Source organism: Falco punctatus, assembly GCF_963210335.1.
Source record: "Falco punctatus genome assembly, chromosome: 4".
Lineage (NCBI taxonomy): Eukaryota > Metazoa > Chordata > Aves > Falconiformes > Falconidae > Falco > Falco punctatus.
The window spans coordinates 54,252,412-54,270,213 of NC_137583.1; the positions used below are offsets into that span (position 1 = coordinate 54,252,412).

At 40.7% G+C, this 17,802-nt stretch overlaps 1 protein-coding gene across 7 annotated transcripts in view; it reads left to right on the forward strand.

Annotated features, from left to right (window-relative positions):
* The window catches only part of SEC22C (SEC22 homolog C, vesicle trafficking protein), a 22,811-nt gene continuing 5,009 nt past the window's right edge, over positions 1-17,802 (forward strand). Inside the window, exons 1-8 of one of the 7 annotated variants that reach the window (XM_080387717.1) lie at positions 1-458; positions 3,569-3,588; positions 5,690-5,743; positions 6,352-6,561; positions 8,731-8,894; positions 10,641-10,823; positions 16,510-16,628; positions 17,248-17,313. In XM_080387717.1, coding sequence (XP_080243843.1) covers positions 6,380-6,561; positions 8,731-8,894; positions 10,641-10,823; positions 16,510-16,628; positions 17,248-17,313 — 714 coding nt within the window. In that variant the 5' untranslated portion in view covers positions 1-458; positions 3,569-3,588; positions 5,690-5,743; positions 6,352-6,379. The other 6 variants (XM_080387711.1, XM_080387712.1, XM_080387714.1 and 3 more) reach the window with 6 other exon arrangements.

Genomic DNA, 17,802 nt, shown 5'->3' on the forward strand with positions numbered 1-17,802 from the left:
CCCCACCCCGCCGGCCGCGGCACAGGCCCGGGGCGGCTCCCGCGGCCCCGGCTGGACACGACCCTGGGGGGCTCCTGCGGGCCCTGCCACGGCCCCGACCGCGAGGGCTGCGGGCCGCGGCGCCCAGGGACCCCCAGCGCGGCACCGCAGCCCCGCGGCCTACTCTACCCGCCACCGGCAGCCAAGGCCAAGCAAGCCTGGCCCGCCGCTATCTGGCGGCGCCGGCGGCTCCCGGAGCCTCGGCCCCCGCCGTGCCGCGCCCCTCGCCCCGGGGGTGTAACGGGTCGCGGGCTCCCGGCCGGCCGCGGAACCGGCCTCCCGCGTCCCGGCGTGCCCCGCGCCGCGGACACTCTACCCGCCGTCTCTGTGGGCGGAAGGGGGCGGGCTGGGGGGGTGTTGTGGTGCCGCCGCCGCCGTTCGGTGGGAGAGGTCCGGAGCCGCGGCGAGGGGCGGGGAAGGTGAGCGGTGCAGGGGGCCCGGGGGCGGCTCCCCCCTTCCTCCTCTTCCTCCTCCTCCGTCCTCTTCTGGGTCCCCGCGGGCGGGGCGGGGCTGAGCTGCGCCGCTCCGCGGTGCGTGTTGTGCTTGAGGGGGTGTGAGGGAAGGGGTGGGCCCTGAGGGGGTGGGCAGGGGTAATGTGGGCCCTGCGGGGGGGAGGGGGGAGGGGGGAGGGGTGGGCCCCGAGGGTGTGGGGACCTCTGGCAGGGAAGTAAGGTTTAGGGTGCTGGAGGGGCGTGTGGGGAGGTGGTGAAGGGGAGTTAAGGGCTTTGGGTGTGTGTGGGGATGGGGTGGGGGTGAGCCAAGGTGGGTTCAAGATCTTGCCCTATGTAGGATTTGGGGGTTCCTTGGAGTGCTTGAGGGGTGTAGGGGGAGGAGGACTTGGGACTGTGACGAGGGCTTGTGTTATGCCGGGGATGTCTGGAGGTGGGCTGGGATAATGTGAGGGTTTGGGACCTGTGGGATGGGAGTAAGATTTGGGAGTGTCTGGATGCTTGAGAGGTGTATGGGGAGACTTTTCGGTGGGAACGAGTGCCCTGATGAGGGGGGCAGCTTTCAAGGTGTTTGAGTTTATTGAAGAGTGTGGGAAAGGGGTACTTTTTGGGGGTTTTGGGAATCTTAATGTGGGGGAGAAGAGCAGTGAATAGAGTTTAGTTATGTATAATGGGGTGAGTGGAACAGGATGGATGTGGGAAGGGTCCTTAATTTTGTGGGCTGGTCAGGGTACAGAGATGAGCTGCTGGGTGTTAGGAGACTTAAGGATACAGGTTGGGGTGTGTGTGTGTATTTGGGAGCAGATAGGATTGCTAATATTTCTGAGAGGTTAATGTAGGGGGAGAGCTTCAGAACCTTACAGAGTTTTTATGGTGCAGTGTGGGCAAGGATGAGGACAACTGTCCTTTGAGCCAGTGCGGTTCATGGGGGACCTGGGTGTTGGAGTTTGAGTTTTGTGTAATACGTGTTATTTCTGGTAATTCATAGGGGTGTGTGTAAACAGGAGATTTGTGATGGTGAGAGTTTTCTATATGCTTCCCTTTGGGGACAAGAATAAAACCTGTAGGATTTATAGGAACTTACAGGCTCTTGATATCCACAAATACTGTTTTAAAAGTTGAGATAGCATCATGCTTTCAAATTGCTTTTATTCACTGCTGTATCTGGAGAGTGGCTCCTGTTGCCCTGTAGGTCTGTGATATCTGTAGCTTGGGTAGTGCTGCTGTGAGCATCGAGGTAGAGCAATTGGGAAGAAGCAGATGGATGCTGTTACCTTAGAAGGTGGGAAGTTTAACAGCATTTCAGCTCTCCTTTTTTTATAAATGTGCGAAGAGCATAAAATCCACTACGTGATCCTGCAGAGAAGTAGTAATTCTCCCTTATGAACCATGTCTCAGTTCCTTTGCTTGTTGGTTGAGACTGATACCAGCACTTGAACTGCAGCTCTGTTAAATGTATTGTGTTTGATGGAGTCAATCGGAATCTCTTTTGTGTTCTGGCATCCCACCTGTAGCTGTCTGTGACTCCCTCTGAAGCTTACCCACTAGAGGAAAGATGCATTAGATGCAGTGGTTATGAACATGTGTCAAGCTGTCACGTGTCCAAAGAAACTTCACAGATTGCTTCAAGAGCTTCCTGGACTATGGTAACATTCACTAAAGCTTTTGCCCTTCCTTCAGCAGGAAGATCAGAAATTGAGAAAATAGTTAAGTTGTTGGGTTTGAAGCTGGCCTGTATGCCACCTGTAGAAAGAAGGGAAATGTGACTCTGAACAGGGAGAGGAGATGAATACTTGAGAGAGATCCTGGTAACAAGACATTCCTTGTTAGTGTTATGCTATTCTTAGATGGAAACTTTCTGCTTTTGATGGTTAGATAAAATAATTTCTTAAACAACAGTATTTCTGAAATAATTCCCCTCATGAACTATGTACTGGTTGGCATTTTCATAGTCTTTTGAGTAGATTGTTTTCATAGTACAGATAATGAAGTAGGAGTTTGCCTAGCATTCAGAGAGGTGTGGCGCTTGAGACTTGGGTGTGATCTTATATGGAGGAGCTTGTGTAAGTATAGTAAAGCATAAGATTAAGGCTGCCTTAATAATTCCTGCGTAGTTGCTGGAGGGTGTTGGCCGCTACTTAGGAAGCGAGGGATGGAGGAACTGCGCTTTGGGTAGCTTCTTAGAGGCCTACTGTGGGAATACCCTGAAGACTCTTGTTTGTTGTAAGACTTGTAAATATGTCCTGTCCATGATAGTCTGACACTAAACAGTTTTCTGAAGTGTTGTTGGTTGTACAGGTGCTTCAAATAAAGAAAAAAGCAGGTTTTGTTTACTTCAGTCATAAATTATAACATGTTTTTCTGAAACAGTTACACAAAACATTTCTCAAGGTTTTGCCTGCTTTGTGCCAGTAAAATAGCTGGCCTGACATGATGTTATTAATTCTGAATACAGTAAGATTTGATATCTGCTTAATCAAAAGGCAAGTACATTGTCAAAGTTCGGGACCAGGTTCAAAGGCCTGCCACGTAAAGTCAGTTGCAGATACTTTGGGCTGCTAATCATGTACAGATAGAGACTGGAGGAGGAAGGGGTAGGTCAGTCAAATAGTAAGATCATAGATTTACTTGGTTATGTGCACACCTTGATCAGTCCAGTAAGTTGTGATAGTAAGTGTTTACTTAACATGTGGCATGGCAAAATTGGCTTGCAAGTAATTAAAGTTTCAAGGGAAGTGACAGTAGTAACTGTTATTTGCCATGGGCACAAAACACCTTCTGATATGCAAGTAAGAAGAGGCTTGGGGAAAAGTAAAAAGAAAACCTCATTGAGGTACAGTGCCAGAGTAGGCGTGCGGGGGGAATGTGGAAAAGGAAAGGAGAAAGCTGGATGAATCTGAGTGGTAGGTGGTTGGTGACAGGAGTTCCATAGGGGACAGGTGAACCAGCTGCATGAATTTACTTTTAGGCTTTGCCCTCTTCCATGGGGTGATGTTGGCTCTCACCTCTTTTAGCTAAACCTGTGCTACATTGCAAATAAACCCCCAAATTATGAAAAGCTTGTGTATTATTTTTTTCAGCTCCTCAGAAGTCTTTACAGGTACTGTTCTGAAATCTCATACTTTTTTTCCTGTGTTGGGGGGTAGGGTGTTACCTATGCAAACAGTCCTTTAGACCATGTCAATGGGAGCTCTATAAGAAGCAGAACCAGTGCATGTATTTCTGGTTGTTTTGCCCTGTGGTTGTGCTCACTTGCTCTCTGTTAAGATTTGAGCCACTGCATCAGCCTTTCCCTCTGTTGGGGATGTAACTTTCTTTTATACACACTTGCCTTTTTTTCACAAAACCAAAAGGCATGTAAGATACCTATTCCACTAGTACTTGCAGCTTGTCTGGGTAAGCCTCATTTCATTTCCGTAGGCAGCAAACCTAGAAATTTGCAGGCAGGTAGATTTGAAAAAAAATAAATCAAGCCTTTTGGATGAATACAGCAGTGATAGTCTGGTAGTACGTTACAGCAGGTGTATTCTCCAAAGAAGGAGCATTGACTCATTTCTGCAGTCAAGTCTGGCATTCAATTTGGAAGTCTGCCTGATGATGACTGATACCAGATCTTTCACAGGAGAACAGACAATCCCTCTGATGGGCAGGTGGTATTTAGGGAAAGCCTTATACCCTGAAGCTTGAAGGTTTGTATGTCTTGGAAAGTTGTATACCTTTCTATATGCAGCTGGTTAACTATAGGTGATGTTATCCCTAGTGATGACTATATACATATTTGTTTTTTTAATCTTAAGCTCCTGCTATTAATGGCATAGTGAATTGGATAATTTCGTAGGCCAAATACATTTTAGAAAGCATCTTTGGTTTCTAAGTTTAGTGCCTTTCTATTGTCCTGGTCAAATTCTGGCTGTTTCTGAAAGGTAAATGAGAGCTTAAAACATATTGCCTCTGTGGTGTTTGTCAAGTTGGATATTTTGGAGTTATGCCAACCACTGACCATAAAACTGTGCTGTTCTGAGCAACTGTACTTACCAGTTGACTGTGTTAATGTTTCTGAGTTGGCAGTTTCCTTTTTTTGTTTTCATTTCACTTCTATGTTAAAGTTTAAGCAGCTTTCTGAGCTGTTTCTTTCATGTCTGCTAGCACAACACATGGAAGATTGATATGATGTCTCAAGTAGACATGTAGTAATCTTGATTATTGTTGAAATGCTTTTTGATGCATGCTAAAATGAAGTTAGTGAGCTTAGTTTGATTTTGCCACTCAAATGACTTCTGGACAAGAAATGCGAGGTATAGTGGAAGAAAACCCTAACATCTAATTCTTCTTTAATCTCCATTTAAAAAGTTCAAAATAGCATTTTTCAAGTGATGTGTAATCTTCTGTGGTTTTAATTTGCTTTTCTAGGGAAACAAGTTATGTAGAATTATGCTTTCTGTGAATTCCTCTGACAATTGTTAGTTGCTTTAACATGCTGGCAAATTGCAGCCACCTTTCATAGAGGGATAGTTCCTATAGCTAAGTGGAAATGATTCCTGTGGAGCAGAAATGAGACCCTGTTAGTGCTGCTTCTGTGTAAGAACTCAACCTTTATCAGACATTAAAACAGCTCTACTGGCAGGAGAGTTTATGAATGCCTGAATTAGAAAAGGCTTTGCTCTTTTACTCTCTTAGACAGGAAAAACACTTGATGATGAGACACGTTTCAAAGAAACTTTGAGCATCGTAATGAATTCTTTGATACAGGGCTGTTTAAAGCAGTCATTCCCTCTATCAAAAGTTTGGATTCACAGTGTGATTTCATTTTTTGTTTGTTTGTTTTTTCTAATGCTTCACTTTTGTAGTTTGCCTGAAGCAGAGTAAATGCCTGTTTTTCTTTTCTTTTTTCTTTTTCCCCTTGACTTGTTTATAATAATCACTTAAAGTCTGCTGATGTAGAGCTGTTCTTTTACAGGAAGCTAGGATAACTTAAAAACAACAATCGGGGCATCAGAAATATTTTGGGTATCATTTCATAGTGTCTTTGGATACATCTAGGAATCGATACATTGGGTAAGCAAATGAGTTGGTTTTTTCCTTGAGGCAAAATACTTTCTAGGATATGTTTACCCACTGCATGGGAGATGTGACATTGTAAATATGTGTGTGTATATATATGTCATTAGTTTTCTAAAATGTTTATTGTGGTTGTCTTTCAGAGAATATGTGAGCTGCTGCATTAGCCTTCTAACATCTTGCTCTGGATACTCATGGTATGTCTGAGGGACAGATCTCTTGTGTGTTTTGAATGTACCGGGTAAATCCCAGTAATAACTTTTCACAGGAGGCTGTGACCTGTTAAAGAGTAAGAAGTCAAGTGAGGGCAACTTTTGTTCTGTATTTAGTCCTAGTTGATTCTGTATAAAGAGCCTGACAGGCTGTAGCCTAAAATTTATTTTTGTATTTGTGTGTTATGCTAGCAAATCAGGTAACTGCAACACTAATGCAGCTATTCGTAACACTAGTGAAGATGTGTTGTGTCAGTGGGAGTTAGCTAGTTTCCATAAATACCTTTAAGAACTTTACTCAGCACTTCTGATGCTTAAGGTAAAGCAGAAGGAGGGAAAATAGGGATATTTGTAGGTAGATAATTCCTCTGTCAAATCCCCTGCCTCCCCTTTTTGTCTGAGGGACAAAAAATGGACGCAGCCATGACCTTTGAGAACAGTTTGATTGCATTCGATGACTGCGGAGTTACAAGAGGTACTTGTTCAACAGCAATGGTGAATAAACTCTACCCTTGATATATTTCTGGCTAGCGTATTGGATTGTAACTAACTGATATCACATCCATTAACCTAACTTAATATTCCATTTTCAGGTTGTCCTCATGTGTGCTCCAGTGGAGAATGTCCATGATCTTCTTTGCCTGTGTGGTGCGGGTGAGGGATGGACTTCCCCTCTCAGCCTCCACAGATTTTCATTTCAACCAAGGCTTTCTGGAATGCAGAAAGAGATTAAAGGCGTTATCCTCAATTCTGGCGCAGTATCCAAGTCGAGGCACAGCAAAAGGACGTGACCTTAGCATACAGTAAGTCCCTGCTTTTCTTTGGTTGATTTTTTTTACTTTAGTTTTTGAAATTATTGTCCTGGGTTGAATTTCAGGAATATTATGTAGTGCCTAACTGCAATCTGAAATCCCACCGTGCATGTCTAGATTGTAACATCCAAGTATTTTGAAACCTTATTTCTCTGTATCGCAGCCATGCAGCTCCTGCTTGGTTTGGTAAGCATATGTTAAAACCTACTTGTTTTAGTTTTCATTTTTTGTAGTGAATGTTTTCTGCTCGATGGGCAGTATGTGTTACAATTAGCAGTTGGGTTATCTTGGACTTCTACAAATACCTTCTAAGACAATGTCTTAGTGCTTAGGAATTAGTTTAGTCTAAACCCCAAACCCTTTTCTTCAGAGATGGTCAAGTGTTGCTGATACCTTCGCTCAGGCCCCTACAGTTCTGATTCCATCTTGCAGAGAACTGCCCTGACTCTGTCCTACGTGCTGCCCACTCCGTTTTCTGAATACCAGCCGGGTTCAAGTCTCTAGAAGCTCTCTGGCTGCTGGGTGTATCTTGAGGCAGCCTGAAGCATACTGACAATAGCCAGTATGGAGAAATAGTAAATCTTTGCTTTTCTTTATTGGAGAAGGATTTGCTAGTCTTTATTTTAAGAAATTAAGGTTTCTTTCAGAGATGAGAATTTTAATTTACTATTCATTTTTAATTTAGTTCTAAAAACGAATTTTAGCTCGTGATTGTGTTTCTGGTTAGTGAATTTAAGAAAACATAAAGTGACTCTGAGGTAAAACTAAGCATCCCTTTTTTTGGGAGTGGTTGGAGAAAGAAGGTACATGAACTTACACTGTATGGGTTGGAAAATCAGAGATCAGCATTTTAATTCCTTTTCTTTCAAAGCGAACTTGTGCCCTTGAATGCTAACATGTTCTGCTGCTTTTAATCTTCTGTAGTGTCTCCAGCAGTAGCTATGCATCTGGCTCTGAAATGAGAAGAGTGCAAACAGATACATGGCAAAAGGGCTATAAATTATTGACAACTGGGAAGAGGTAGTTTTACGCAGGCATGGTGTTGATTCTTAGCTGTGAGCTGGGGACAAAAGGAATTCAGGGAATCTACCCAGTGTGACTAAGCTATCGTAGAGCTAATCAAAATGATACATCCCGAGTACATAGTACAATGAGTAAATGAAATGTGATAAAGTAGAAACCGTAAGTCTTTCTGTGTGAAAGGGGTGAAATATGTAAACAGTAAAAAAGGGAGAAAAGACAGAGAGCTAGTAATTGTTCAGCTTCAAAACTGATTTTATACTGAATTATTGTTAACAGATGTCTAAACTGTAAGTGAAGGTTTCCTCGGTCTTCTTTGAGATATAGCTAAACTTCCACAATCCACACCATAATTAGAGATGTGTAACTATCTACATTATGAGTGCTGCCACCTGAACGGGGTGCCCTGACTGCCATGTTATTTAATGAAGCCTAGATGAGAGTCATTTCTCTCAACCTTAAGTACACGCTGACATTTTGGTCAGGTGAATCCCCTGTTAAGTTTCCTGGAAGATTTTTGGCCATCTGTAAGTGGAAACTTCTGCGTAAATACGGCTTCAGTGTTAGAGGGACTGCTTTTGGAGTAGGGTTTTTATTGTGCTGTTTGATACAAGCTCACCTTTGTTACAGATGACTTAGCAGTAACAGTGTTTGAGTATCTTGGTTTGTGCAAGTTAATTACTATATCTTCCTGTTAATATGAAGTTGTCATATTCAAGGGGAGCAAAGAAATACATCTGCTTGCTTCATGTGAACAAGCTTGCTTGTTTTCGCTTCTGTTTGTGGAAGGCCACAATGTTTTCTTTGAATATCTTGCCTGTGATGTTTTCAGTCCACCTCATTTGTTATTGACATGATTTAAAGCCAGCCTGGGAAATTGGTGTCCTCAAGTTTTACTGATGTAGCAATTTAAAATCTGTATTACTATCTTTAGTATGCTAAGGTGTATTGAATAAGTTAAGAATAAGCGGTAGATCTACAAGAGCTACAGCACTATTACAGCAGTGCGAACAATGTATTTTTTGCAGTCTGTACATTATGTTTTGACAGAAAGTACAGTTTACCTCTGGTGTCCACATGCCTCTTACCTTTTTATGTTGATGTTTGGTTTGCTTTTTTTCTTTTTTTTTTCTTTTTCAGTTTCCTTTCTTCGGGGGATATTGCCTGCATGGCAATCTGTTCCAGCAATTTCTCAACCATCATGGCATTTTGCTTTCTGGAAGAGCTTCAGTGGGAATTTGCTGCTTCCTATGATACAACAAGCATCAGTTTAGCTTCCAGACCATATGCTTTTCTTGAATTCGGTTTGTAACTGTTCTCTAATAGTAAGAATTCTGTGTCTGCTGCTGTTAGGACGTTAAACAGTGTCTCCTGGCCTGATCATAACAATGAATCTGTGTGTGTGCCTTTGTATGCGTGTGTAGGAGGAGGGGGAGATCTTGTAAGCGCCTTAAACTATTAGACTGTTGGTTTTGCAGTTCCTGAGTGCCCCTCTAATAGATGAACAAAATGTGGTGATTAATAAACAAGCACAGAAGAAAAAGAAATCCACATCTCAAACACTTTCTAACTTAATTACAAAAATCTGACAAGTGGAGACAGATGGGTACAGGAAAAAAGGGAGACAGAATAGATTATTATGGACAGCTTTACTTCTGGCATGACTTAAATTCACATAATACTTCATAATCATGCCTAGTGTTTCTTTTTTAACCTGATATAAACGGTTTTCTTGCAAAGTAGCAGCTGCTCTGCTGAACCTCACAACGTTGAAAACAACAATTCCCTTGCAGTGAGAAACTTTTCTGGGGAAGGATAAGATATTGTAGTGGGTTAGCACACTTCTATTCAGATTTTGGTAATAGTGTTAAGTTTGTGCTTAAAAGATTGAGAATCCACAAGGAAAGCATACTCTACAGCCATTTGTATTTTGGGTGGATTCCTTGCAGGGCACATTCCAGGCACGATGTAATTTTATACTGAGATCCAAACTACCCCTTTTTATTAAACTGTTTTGGTTGGTTGATTATTTTTTTTAATTATTTTTTATTCTTTCCTGTGTTTGGATCCAAGATGCACTTTATCCTTAAGATCTTAGCCTTTTGTGTGGTAGTTACAGATAATTGTAGCAGGCTGACTTAAGGTAAAATAGAGGATTTTTCACTAAGGAATACTTACGATGCTGTATGTTCTAGCACAGCATACAGTCCTTCTCTGTGGTCTCAAAACTCATGCTTGAGCTATTACATATGTATCATATCCAGTAGTAGCTGTAGTCAACCTATGCAAGGCTTCTGACATATCTTAAAGATATGGATTTTACTTACAGGATATCTTAGCAAAATAAATGCTTCTGCATTTTATGTCCCTAAGCATTTGAAATGGCTTGACTTTGCCAATATCTTCGCACAATTAAATAGGAATTATCAGTATCCATGGTGAGGTACTTCAGCTCTGGAGGTGTGAGCAATACGTAGTCAGCCAAATTCTCGCCTTAGTCTCAGTGCAACTCCTGTCAAACCAGCAGCCACATTTGTGGAAAGGCATTTGCTTGCCAATAGTATTAAATTTAAAGTGTGAGAGATGAAGCAGGGTGATCTGTATGTAGGTCTGCGGCTTGGACATTGGTGGAATCACTGTGGAATTGCCTCTGCCGGTCAGAGTTGCTTCATGACTCAACTATAGGTTGAGTTAATTTATCTCTGTGCTGGAAAAAATGTAATCCTTGACATTGTTAAAACACAATGTGGAATTGCTTCTCGTGGTAGTTCATAGGAAGTGCCCTGGAATGTGAAAGCTCATGTTCAGTCCACTGGCAGGCAGGATGTTGAGATTTAAAGTGTCCAGAAGGGAGTGGGTATGTTTATAAAATACCTAGGAGAGGTATTTTTGTTCCCTAACCAGTGGTGGAATTTTATATGTGTAACTAATAAGAAAAGAAGGAAGAAGTGAAAAACAATCAAAAAAAGAATGCCATGACTTGATTAATAATTACTTGAAGCACTTAACTTTTGCAGAGCTAATTGAATCATGTTTTTATATTGTTTTAGATAATGTTATTCAGAAAGTTAAATGCCATTTTAACTGTGCAAGTGGCTCTCAAATGAAGGCCAACTGGGAGAAGATTGAGGAGGAGCTGAAGTTCCAGCCCCCGGTTCAGCTGAAACTGGAGGATACAGAATTGATGAATGGGATGACTAATGGTGGGCATGCAGGCGTTCATGTGGAGGTTGGTAAGTTACTACTATGCACAGGTGACAGTACTTCCTGAACCTAACTTTGCAAACAACAGAAAAATGTGTAATAGCAATGGTTCACTTTGTACTGAGGAATATATATATGTCTATCTGTCTATCTATATCTATATCTCGTGTATGAAACCCAAGGAAGAAAAGTCTGCCTTTTGATCATAGTAAACAGCATATGATCTTTACATGGTAGCAGGTGTGCATCAGGGCCTTTAAGGACTTGTGGTAGTGTCTTTTTTTTCCCAGCTGTAAATCAGTTCTCAATATGGACAATTGGTTGTAACTGGCCTTGGCATTTCCCATGTTCAATTCTCCTGCTCTTAAAGTAGTTGTTTGCTAAATTTTCTATGACTGAAGAAGCTCAACTAATTGCTTGTTGTGAATAGAAGATACGTAATTGCAGTCTGAATGGATTGCTTTGGCCTTGAGGAAAGAAAAGATGAGAAGAATATAACCAGAGGGTAAAATTCTTATTCCCAGACTGTCTGTCTTGAGTTGTTCTCCCCTCTTTGCTTTCTTCTTTTACCTTATTCTTTATAACTTAAGCATTTGACTAAAATTCCTGAAAAGAATATGTATATCTGTATAAACAATACATAGAGGCTTGACAAGGGACCTTTTGTGATGAATACCAACATTTTACCTGCTTTTAGAATTACTAACCTCTACTTATTTATGGTAAAATTGGTATCTTCGTATTTGTGTTTCAGTTGCATAGTCAAAGTCCTGCCTACTTCCTCTACAAAAAGGAATCGTAGAATCATAGAATCATTTAGGTTGAAAAAGACTTCTAAGTTCATCAAGTTCAACCGCAAACCTAACACTGCCAAGTCCATCACTAAACCATGTCCTTATTTTAATCCTATTAGCATGGTAGTTTAAATGCAGCTGGAGCGCCATGAGCTTGTATTTTCTCTTTTCTTTGTTGTTTTTAACTTACGAAACACTAATAAAATTAACTTCTAGTTGCTCAGTCTTACTGTTTCTGATTGATGAGCTGGAATCTAGTTTGACATAGGTATTTTAAGTTAAAATATAGAAGGGCAGTGGCCAGGAGGAAGGAAAAATAGAATTGAAAACATTCTGGTTGCCAGTCAAATTTGTGAGGGCTCATCAGAACTGTGCTTGAAGGTTAAATATTTTCGTGATATGACAGGGCTTAGAAATTCTTCGCACTAGTGTGAACAGTTTCAGTGCCAGTAAACATTTGCAAGCTAGTTTGTGTCCACAGATCAGAAATACATTTTCAGTTCGCCTATATTCTTAATTGCTTTCTTTTACTTTCCATCTGGCTTTGTATTTTTGGCTGTTCTTTCTGGTCTAACCCAAATTCTCTTACAGATTGTTCTGCTTTTATTTTAAGGATCATGTTTATGATCATCTGTTTCCCTCAGCTGGAGTCAGCTTTCCTGGCTTATGTCTCTCTCCTCTCATTGTTACCTACCAGCTGAATCCCGCTTTGCTGCTTTAAGTTTAGCTGTGTGGACAGTGTTTGTTTGCATAATAATGTTATTTATATTATGGCTTTGCTATACAGGAGACTTTCTGAGCATAAATTAAAGTGTTGTGGTTGGAGGAGAGCAGAATTTAATTGTGTCCCTGTTCTATAGTAAAGATAGATCAATCAATGGATTGATCAAAACATCAGCCTCCTTACATGATTGTAGCTGGTTCCTGTCGTCTTGAGCTGTGTGATCACATCCCCTGGCTCTTCATTTTAGTGTGAAAGGAGTCTGAAAAGTCAGAGCGGTTTTGTCCTTGTTAGTATATATGGGGACAAGAGCTTTTTTTTCCTTTGCGGTTTTTTTTATTCTTCTCTTTGTTCCTTCCTTTTGTTAACTAAACCTAGCTCAGTTCTTGCTAGAAAGACACTAGCATTGTATCCTTGATCAACATCTATACAACCTCAGCTGTTGCAAAAGGCTCACCTTGTGTGTCGATAGGGGCACAGCTTATAGAGCTCTGGAGGACGGTGGGCTATGTATACAAAAAAAATGTGAAGTGTAAGTAGCTTTCTGTGAAGAGAGAGTTTTCACTTCAGAAGTGGCTCTGTGAAGTAGAATGACTTGTGCTATTCGTCTAGTGACCATGCTGTTAAATTATGCAGCTTTGTGCTCCCCTTGATGAACATTCTTAGTCTTTTGTCGGAACACGGGGAGTCCTTTTTAAGGTGTTTTTTGTAGATGTCTCACATCTCTGTCTTTTGTGTGCTTTATTTTATTTTAAAATGTTTGAGTTTGGCTTCAGTTTTCACTCCTGGTGCTGTCTTTATCTGGAGCTTTGAGTATGTGACTCATTGTCAAACTCTTGTTGCGCTATGCCTTGAAGAGACAGAATGGAGTGTGGTACAAGCATTCATGTCAGTCTCCGGTTAAATAGCCAGAGGCCTCTGCTCAGAAAATCATCGGCAGAAGTTTAATTTCCTTCATTCTGTGAGGGTGTTTTCACAGAATTGTTCTGTACATGTTGAAACCTGCAGATGCATTTTTCCTGGGTGCTAGGTAATCGACAGTCCCCGGCACATCTTCTGTATGGTTCTTATACTCTGAAGAGCCCAACTTTTCTACTTGAAGTGTCAAATCAATTTGAACCCAATTAGTATTTAATTGTGCCTGTGCAAAATTGTGCTGTCTTGGAATAAGAGCGCTTGTACTCTGTTGTTCCCTTATTTAGTGTAATATGTAATTCCAGTATAAAATTCTGTTTATAAAAATATTGATTGAATTCACACAAGGAAGTATAATAATTTTTCCCTAGCAACAACTATCTCGCTTGTTCTATGAAATTTCAGTTTGTAAATTAAACCTCAGAATGATATAGCAGAAATGAAGCTCCACAGTAATTTAAAGATGTGTTTTCACAGAATCTGATCCCTGAGCAACTGGATATTGTAATCTCCCCTGCATCTGTGACAGCAATTCTTTTTATCCTACTGGACAAAAAATAAGTAGCTTTTATATAATATTCTATGCTGCAGAAACTATATTTTGAGACTTACATTGTTCTTCCCTGGGCATTGGGAACTCTCAACATGTATAGTTTGCAGGATCCTGTACAGTGAGTGACACTTGAGTTTCATAATTGTTTGAGAGAGACTGTGCCTCTGAAGTAAACCTTAGAAACTGAGGAAGGAGAAGCAGTAGTTTTCATTAGGAAGTTTCCGTGAGAGCGATGTAGCTGCAATATTATTTAATTTATCAAAAATAATAGGAAACTGAAGACTCGGGTCAGTGAATGAACAAACATCCTGGTACAGCTTCTGTTCAGTGCGCTCTTTGGACCTTAAATGTCTCTGTATAGCAAAAAAGCAAAATTGCCTTTGAATGATAGGGTTACTTTGCACCATTTATTTATGTGAGCATGTTTATGACGATAATATATAGTAATGGTATATAATGTGACATATATCAAATGGAATTAGTATGGTTCCTTTTTGTAGTGCTTTGGAGATGAAATTATGGATGTCTGAATGCATGCCAGACTAATTAATTGCATAGACACTTACAAAATATGCTTTATATTCCTATATTAATTTGGCACAAAACTTTTTTACGTCCATCTATCAAAGTCTCTCTTGAAGGAGAAGACACCAGTGTTTTCCTACTCTAAACCATGCAGTACTGCAATATTTAAGCTGTTATTGTTTCATCTGTCACTGAAACGAAGGCAGAGATTATGTCTGCTATGTTGCATAGTTTATCTACAGTAGTCAGGAGCTGACTACATCTGGACTGGGAGACTTCTTGAGGGCTGTTTCATTCTCTCCTCTATCTTACGGATGTTGGTGCAGGAGAGGACCTGAATTTTGTATCTGAGCTGCAAATTACCTTTCTTACTGTTCTACTGACAAGTAATGCACAGGCAAGGATGAAATGTAGGTGAGTATCTAGGTGTGGTATCTGTTGTTGGGCTAGCTAGGGGAAAAAAAATTAGGTGAACTTTTTAGACAACCAAACCCCTGAATTAGAAGCAGCAGATTCCAAAGTTAAATACATATTTATAATAACTACTTTGACCTTAATTAGGTATGGATCAATTAGATCATCCTGAAGAAACAGTGTTTGGGGGTGTGGGTGTTAAGTAGTAGTAGTAGTGAAGAAGGTGAGAAAGGAAGGAGACAGGTATTTCACTACCTGTGAAACATGGTGACTGGATACCAAGCGAAAATGAATTCCAAATCAAATATAAGAATAAATGCAGATCATTATGTTACAATATAATAAAGGAAAATAGCATGCAATACAATAAAAGGAAACAATGCTAGTTATTATGCACAGTATGATAAAAGAGCAATAGGAGCGAAGCATCAGATCATTACTGCAAAATATAACAGAGACTAAGAAAAGGAGATGTAACTAATTACCACCTTAACATCACCCAGCCCCACATTGTGGCTGGGAAGCCCCACTGCAGCCAGTGCCAGGAGTCTCTCTAACTGGGAAAATTCCCACGCAGTGCGTCCACCTGTAGGTGAGGCTTCTGGCCCAGTCCTGGAGCTTGCCTGCCTTTATACTCAGATACACACCTTGTGTGTGTAAGCCTTTAAGTTTGGGCTAACTGCAGTCGTGCACTATCTCATGATTTGTAAGGTTTCACACACACACCAGGGACCTTGGCCAATACCCAGGCACAGTGGAGTTACTGTTGTGACACAGCTGCACACAGTGTTTATTGTCTGGATGGCCCTGCTCACATCTTGCATGTTTGGGGGCTCAGGACAAACACCACCTGCTCATTAAAGTTGTCCTTGAGCTCCCTGAACTCCCTGTCCAAGTTAAAGGATCCCCAATTAGAGACAAAGACTTTTTCATAAGCAGTAGTCAACTGAATACATTTTCACCACACATGGGCAGGGTGAGAGAAAGGGAATTGCAATGCACTGTAAAATGTGGCTCAGAGGCCAAAGCCTACAGCATCCAGTCTATTTCCTAGGCCCTGGTTTTGACCATGTTTTGTCAGTATGAGGTGCAGAGGTAAGATGAGCAGTGCTGTGACAGACGTTTCCCTGCTGTGACTGAGTACTATCGTCCTGACAGCTCCTAGAACAACTATTCTAGCAGCAGAGCATCAAAGACCTTGACTCCTACAGCTGTATTCTGGCAGCTGCTTGATTAGGGCACCAAATGCTGTGTGGAAACTATGCAGGTGAAAATCGCTGTATACCAGACTGAGCCCTCAAACTGTCAGTGGGAAAAACCCCCATAATTACCAGTTGAGGAAGAGATGAATTGCTGTCTTGCTTTTATGGGTGTCAGAAATCTCTTTCCCAGACCTTTGGGTGCTCAAAGCCTCTGGCTTTTCTACTGACCTGTGACTAGTGCTAAGTATGCTAATCTGCTGTAACAAACAGTTGAGAAATATCTGCGTGCACCATAATAAAGACATTAAGGTCAAATAGCTTAAGAACAAATTTGGTTGCTTAATCTGTTTAAAAAATACTCCAGAGCTCTTGCTGATCTATAGATGTCTGAAGAACTGAACAGTGTAATGCAGCAACAAAGTTTTTTTCTATTCATAATTGGTCTTCTCTGGAGCAAGCATGAAAGTTTTGAAAATGTTTAAAACCTGCACAAGCTAATTTGAGTTCTTTTAGTATAAAAAGATTCAAAATAATAGTACAAACTTTCACTGATGCCTTTTTTTTTTTCTCTCTTTTTTTTTTTTTTTAAAGTCCCTACTTACAGAATGCAGCGTGTGACTCCCCTGGGGATTCTGTCGCTTGTTCTGAACATCATGTGTGGAGCTTTGAATCTCATTCGAGGAGTTCACCTAGCAGAGTATTCATTTCAGGTAACCTTGATTGAATTGAAACCTGTAAATGGGTCAAAGGGAGAGAGTTATTTGGGTAAACAGATTAAGGGTGGCTATTCTGCTTCTTAGTAGAGCATACATCTTTCCACAAGAAGTGTTTTGTTTGTCCAGGGAACATACAATTGATTGCTTACCTGCTAGATCTCATGTGGTTTGTTGTATATTGCAGCACATTGCATTTTATTCTTTTCTAGGGAGATTAAAGCTTGGAGAAATATTTGACTCTTGCCAGGCTGGCTGTTTTTTTGTTTGGGGTTGTTTTTTTTTTTTATTCTTGTAATTTGTTCTAGCTGCTTTTGTATAATTTTTTTTAAACAAATGTAAAACTGTAAACAACTTTTAAAAAGGGAAGATTGGGGGGGGGAAGTGTCCTGATTGTATGGTGGCATGGTTTTATTTAGTGGGAATTGTCACATAAGTCTCAGTTCTTGGTATCTTATTCAATGATACTGATCTTGCTGCTTAACACTGTTACAGTCAATCGACATAAACTAGGATGAGAGGTACTTGATGAACTATAGTGTTCTAAAATATCAAGCAGCGCTTGCCAAAAACTGTAGCTGATTTAGTTGTCTGTCACTTCTTTTAATCCAAACAGGAGGACCATGAAGGAATTGGAAATGTGATAGCTTTTTTTCTACCTTTTCTAGCCTGTGTTTTTCAGGTATGTTAACTGTAAATAAAATGCTTTCTGATTATTTTTAAATTATAGTATACAAGACAAAGTAATTTTTAGCTAAGCAGAGGAAGACTTTAGTTTTTAATGTCCTGCCTAGGCGATTTCACTAAGATATTCCAGTGCAGTGGCACAAATACAGTTAAAGGCAGAATTTGACCCTTGGCAAATTGCAGCTGTGAGCTTTTTCAATGTTTTCATGTTTTGACATGCCAAGTGGGCCTGAGTGTGATTAAAAAAGTCCTATCCCAAAGATGGTTTGTTTCCCTAAGGGATAGATACGATGTGTTTCTGACAGTGGTAGACTTAGTGGTGGGCTTTTGCAGCATAACCACCTTGAAAGCCTAAGCAAATATAGGATAGCAATATTATTGAAAATGTTCAAATGTACATTAAAATTTACTTTTAATTCTTAAGACAAATGTGGTTTGTGGCCTCCTTAGAATTTTTTTTTTCTAATGGATTATTTTTTGTGAC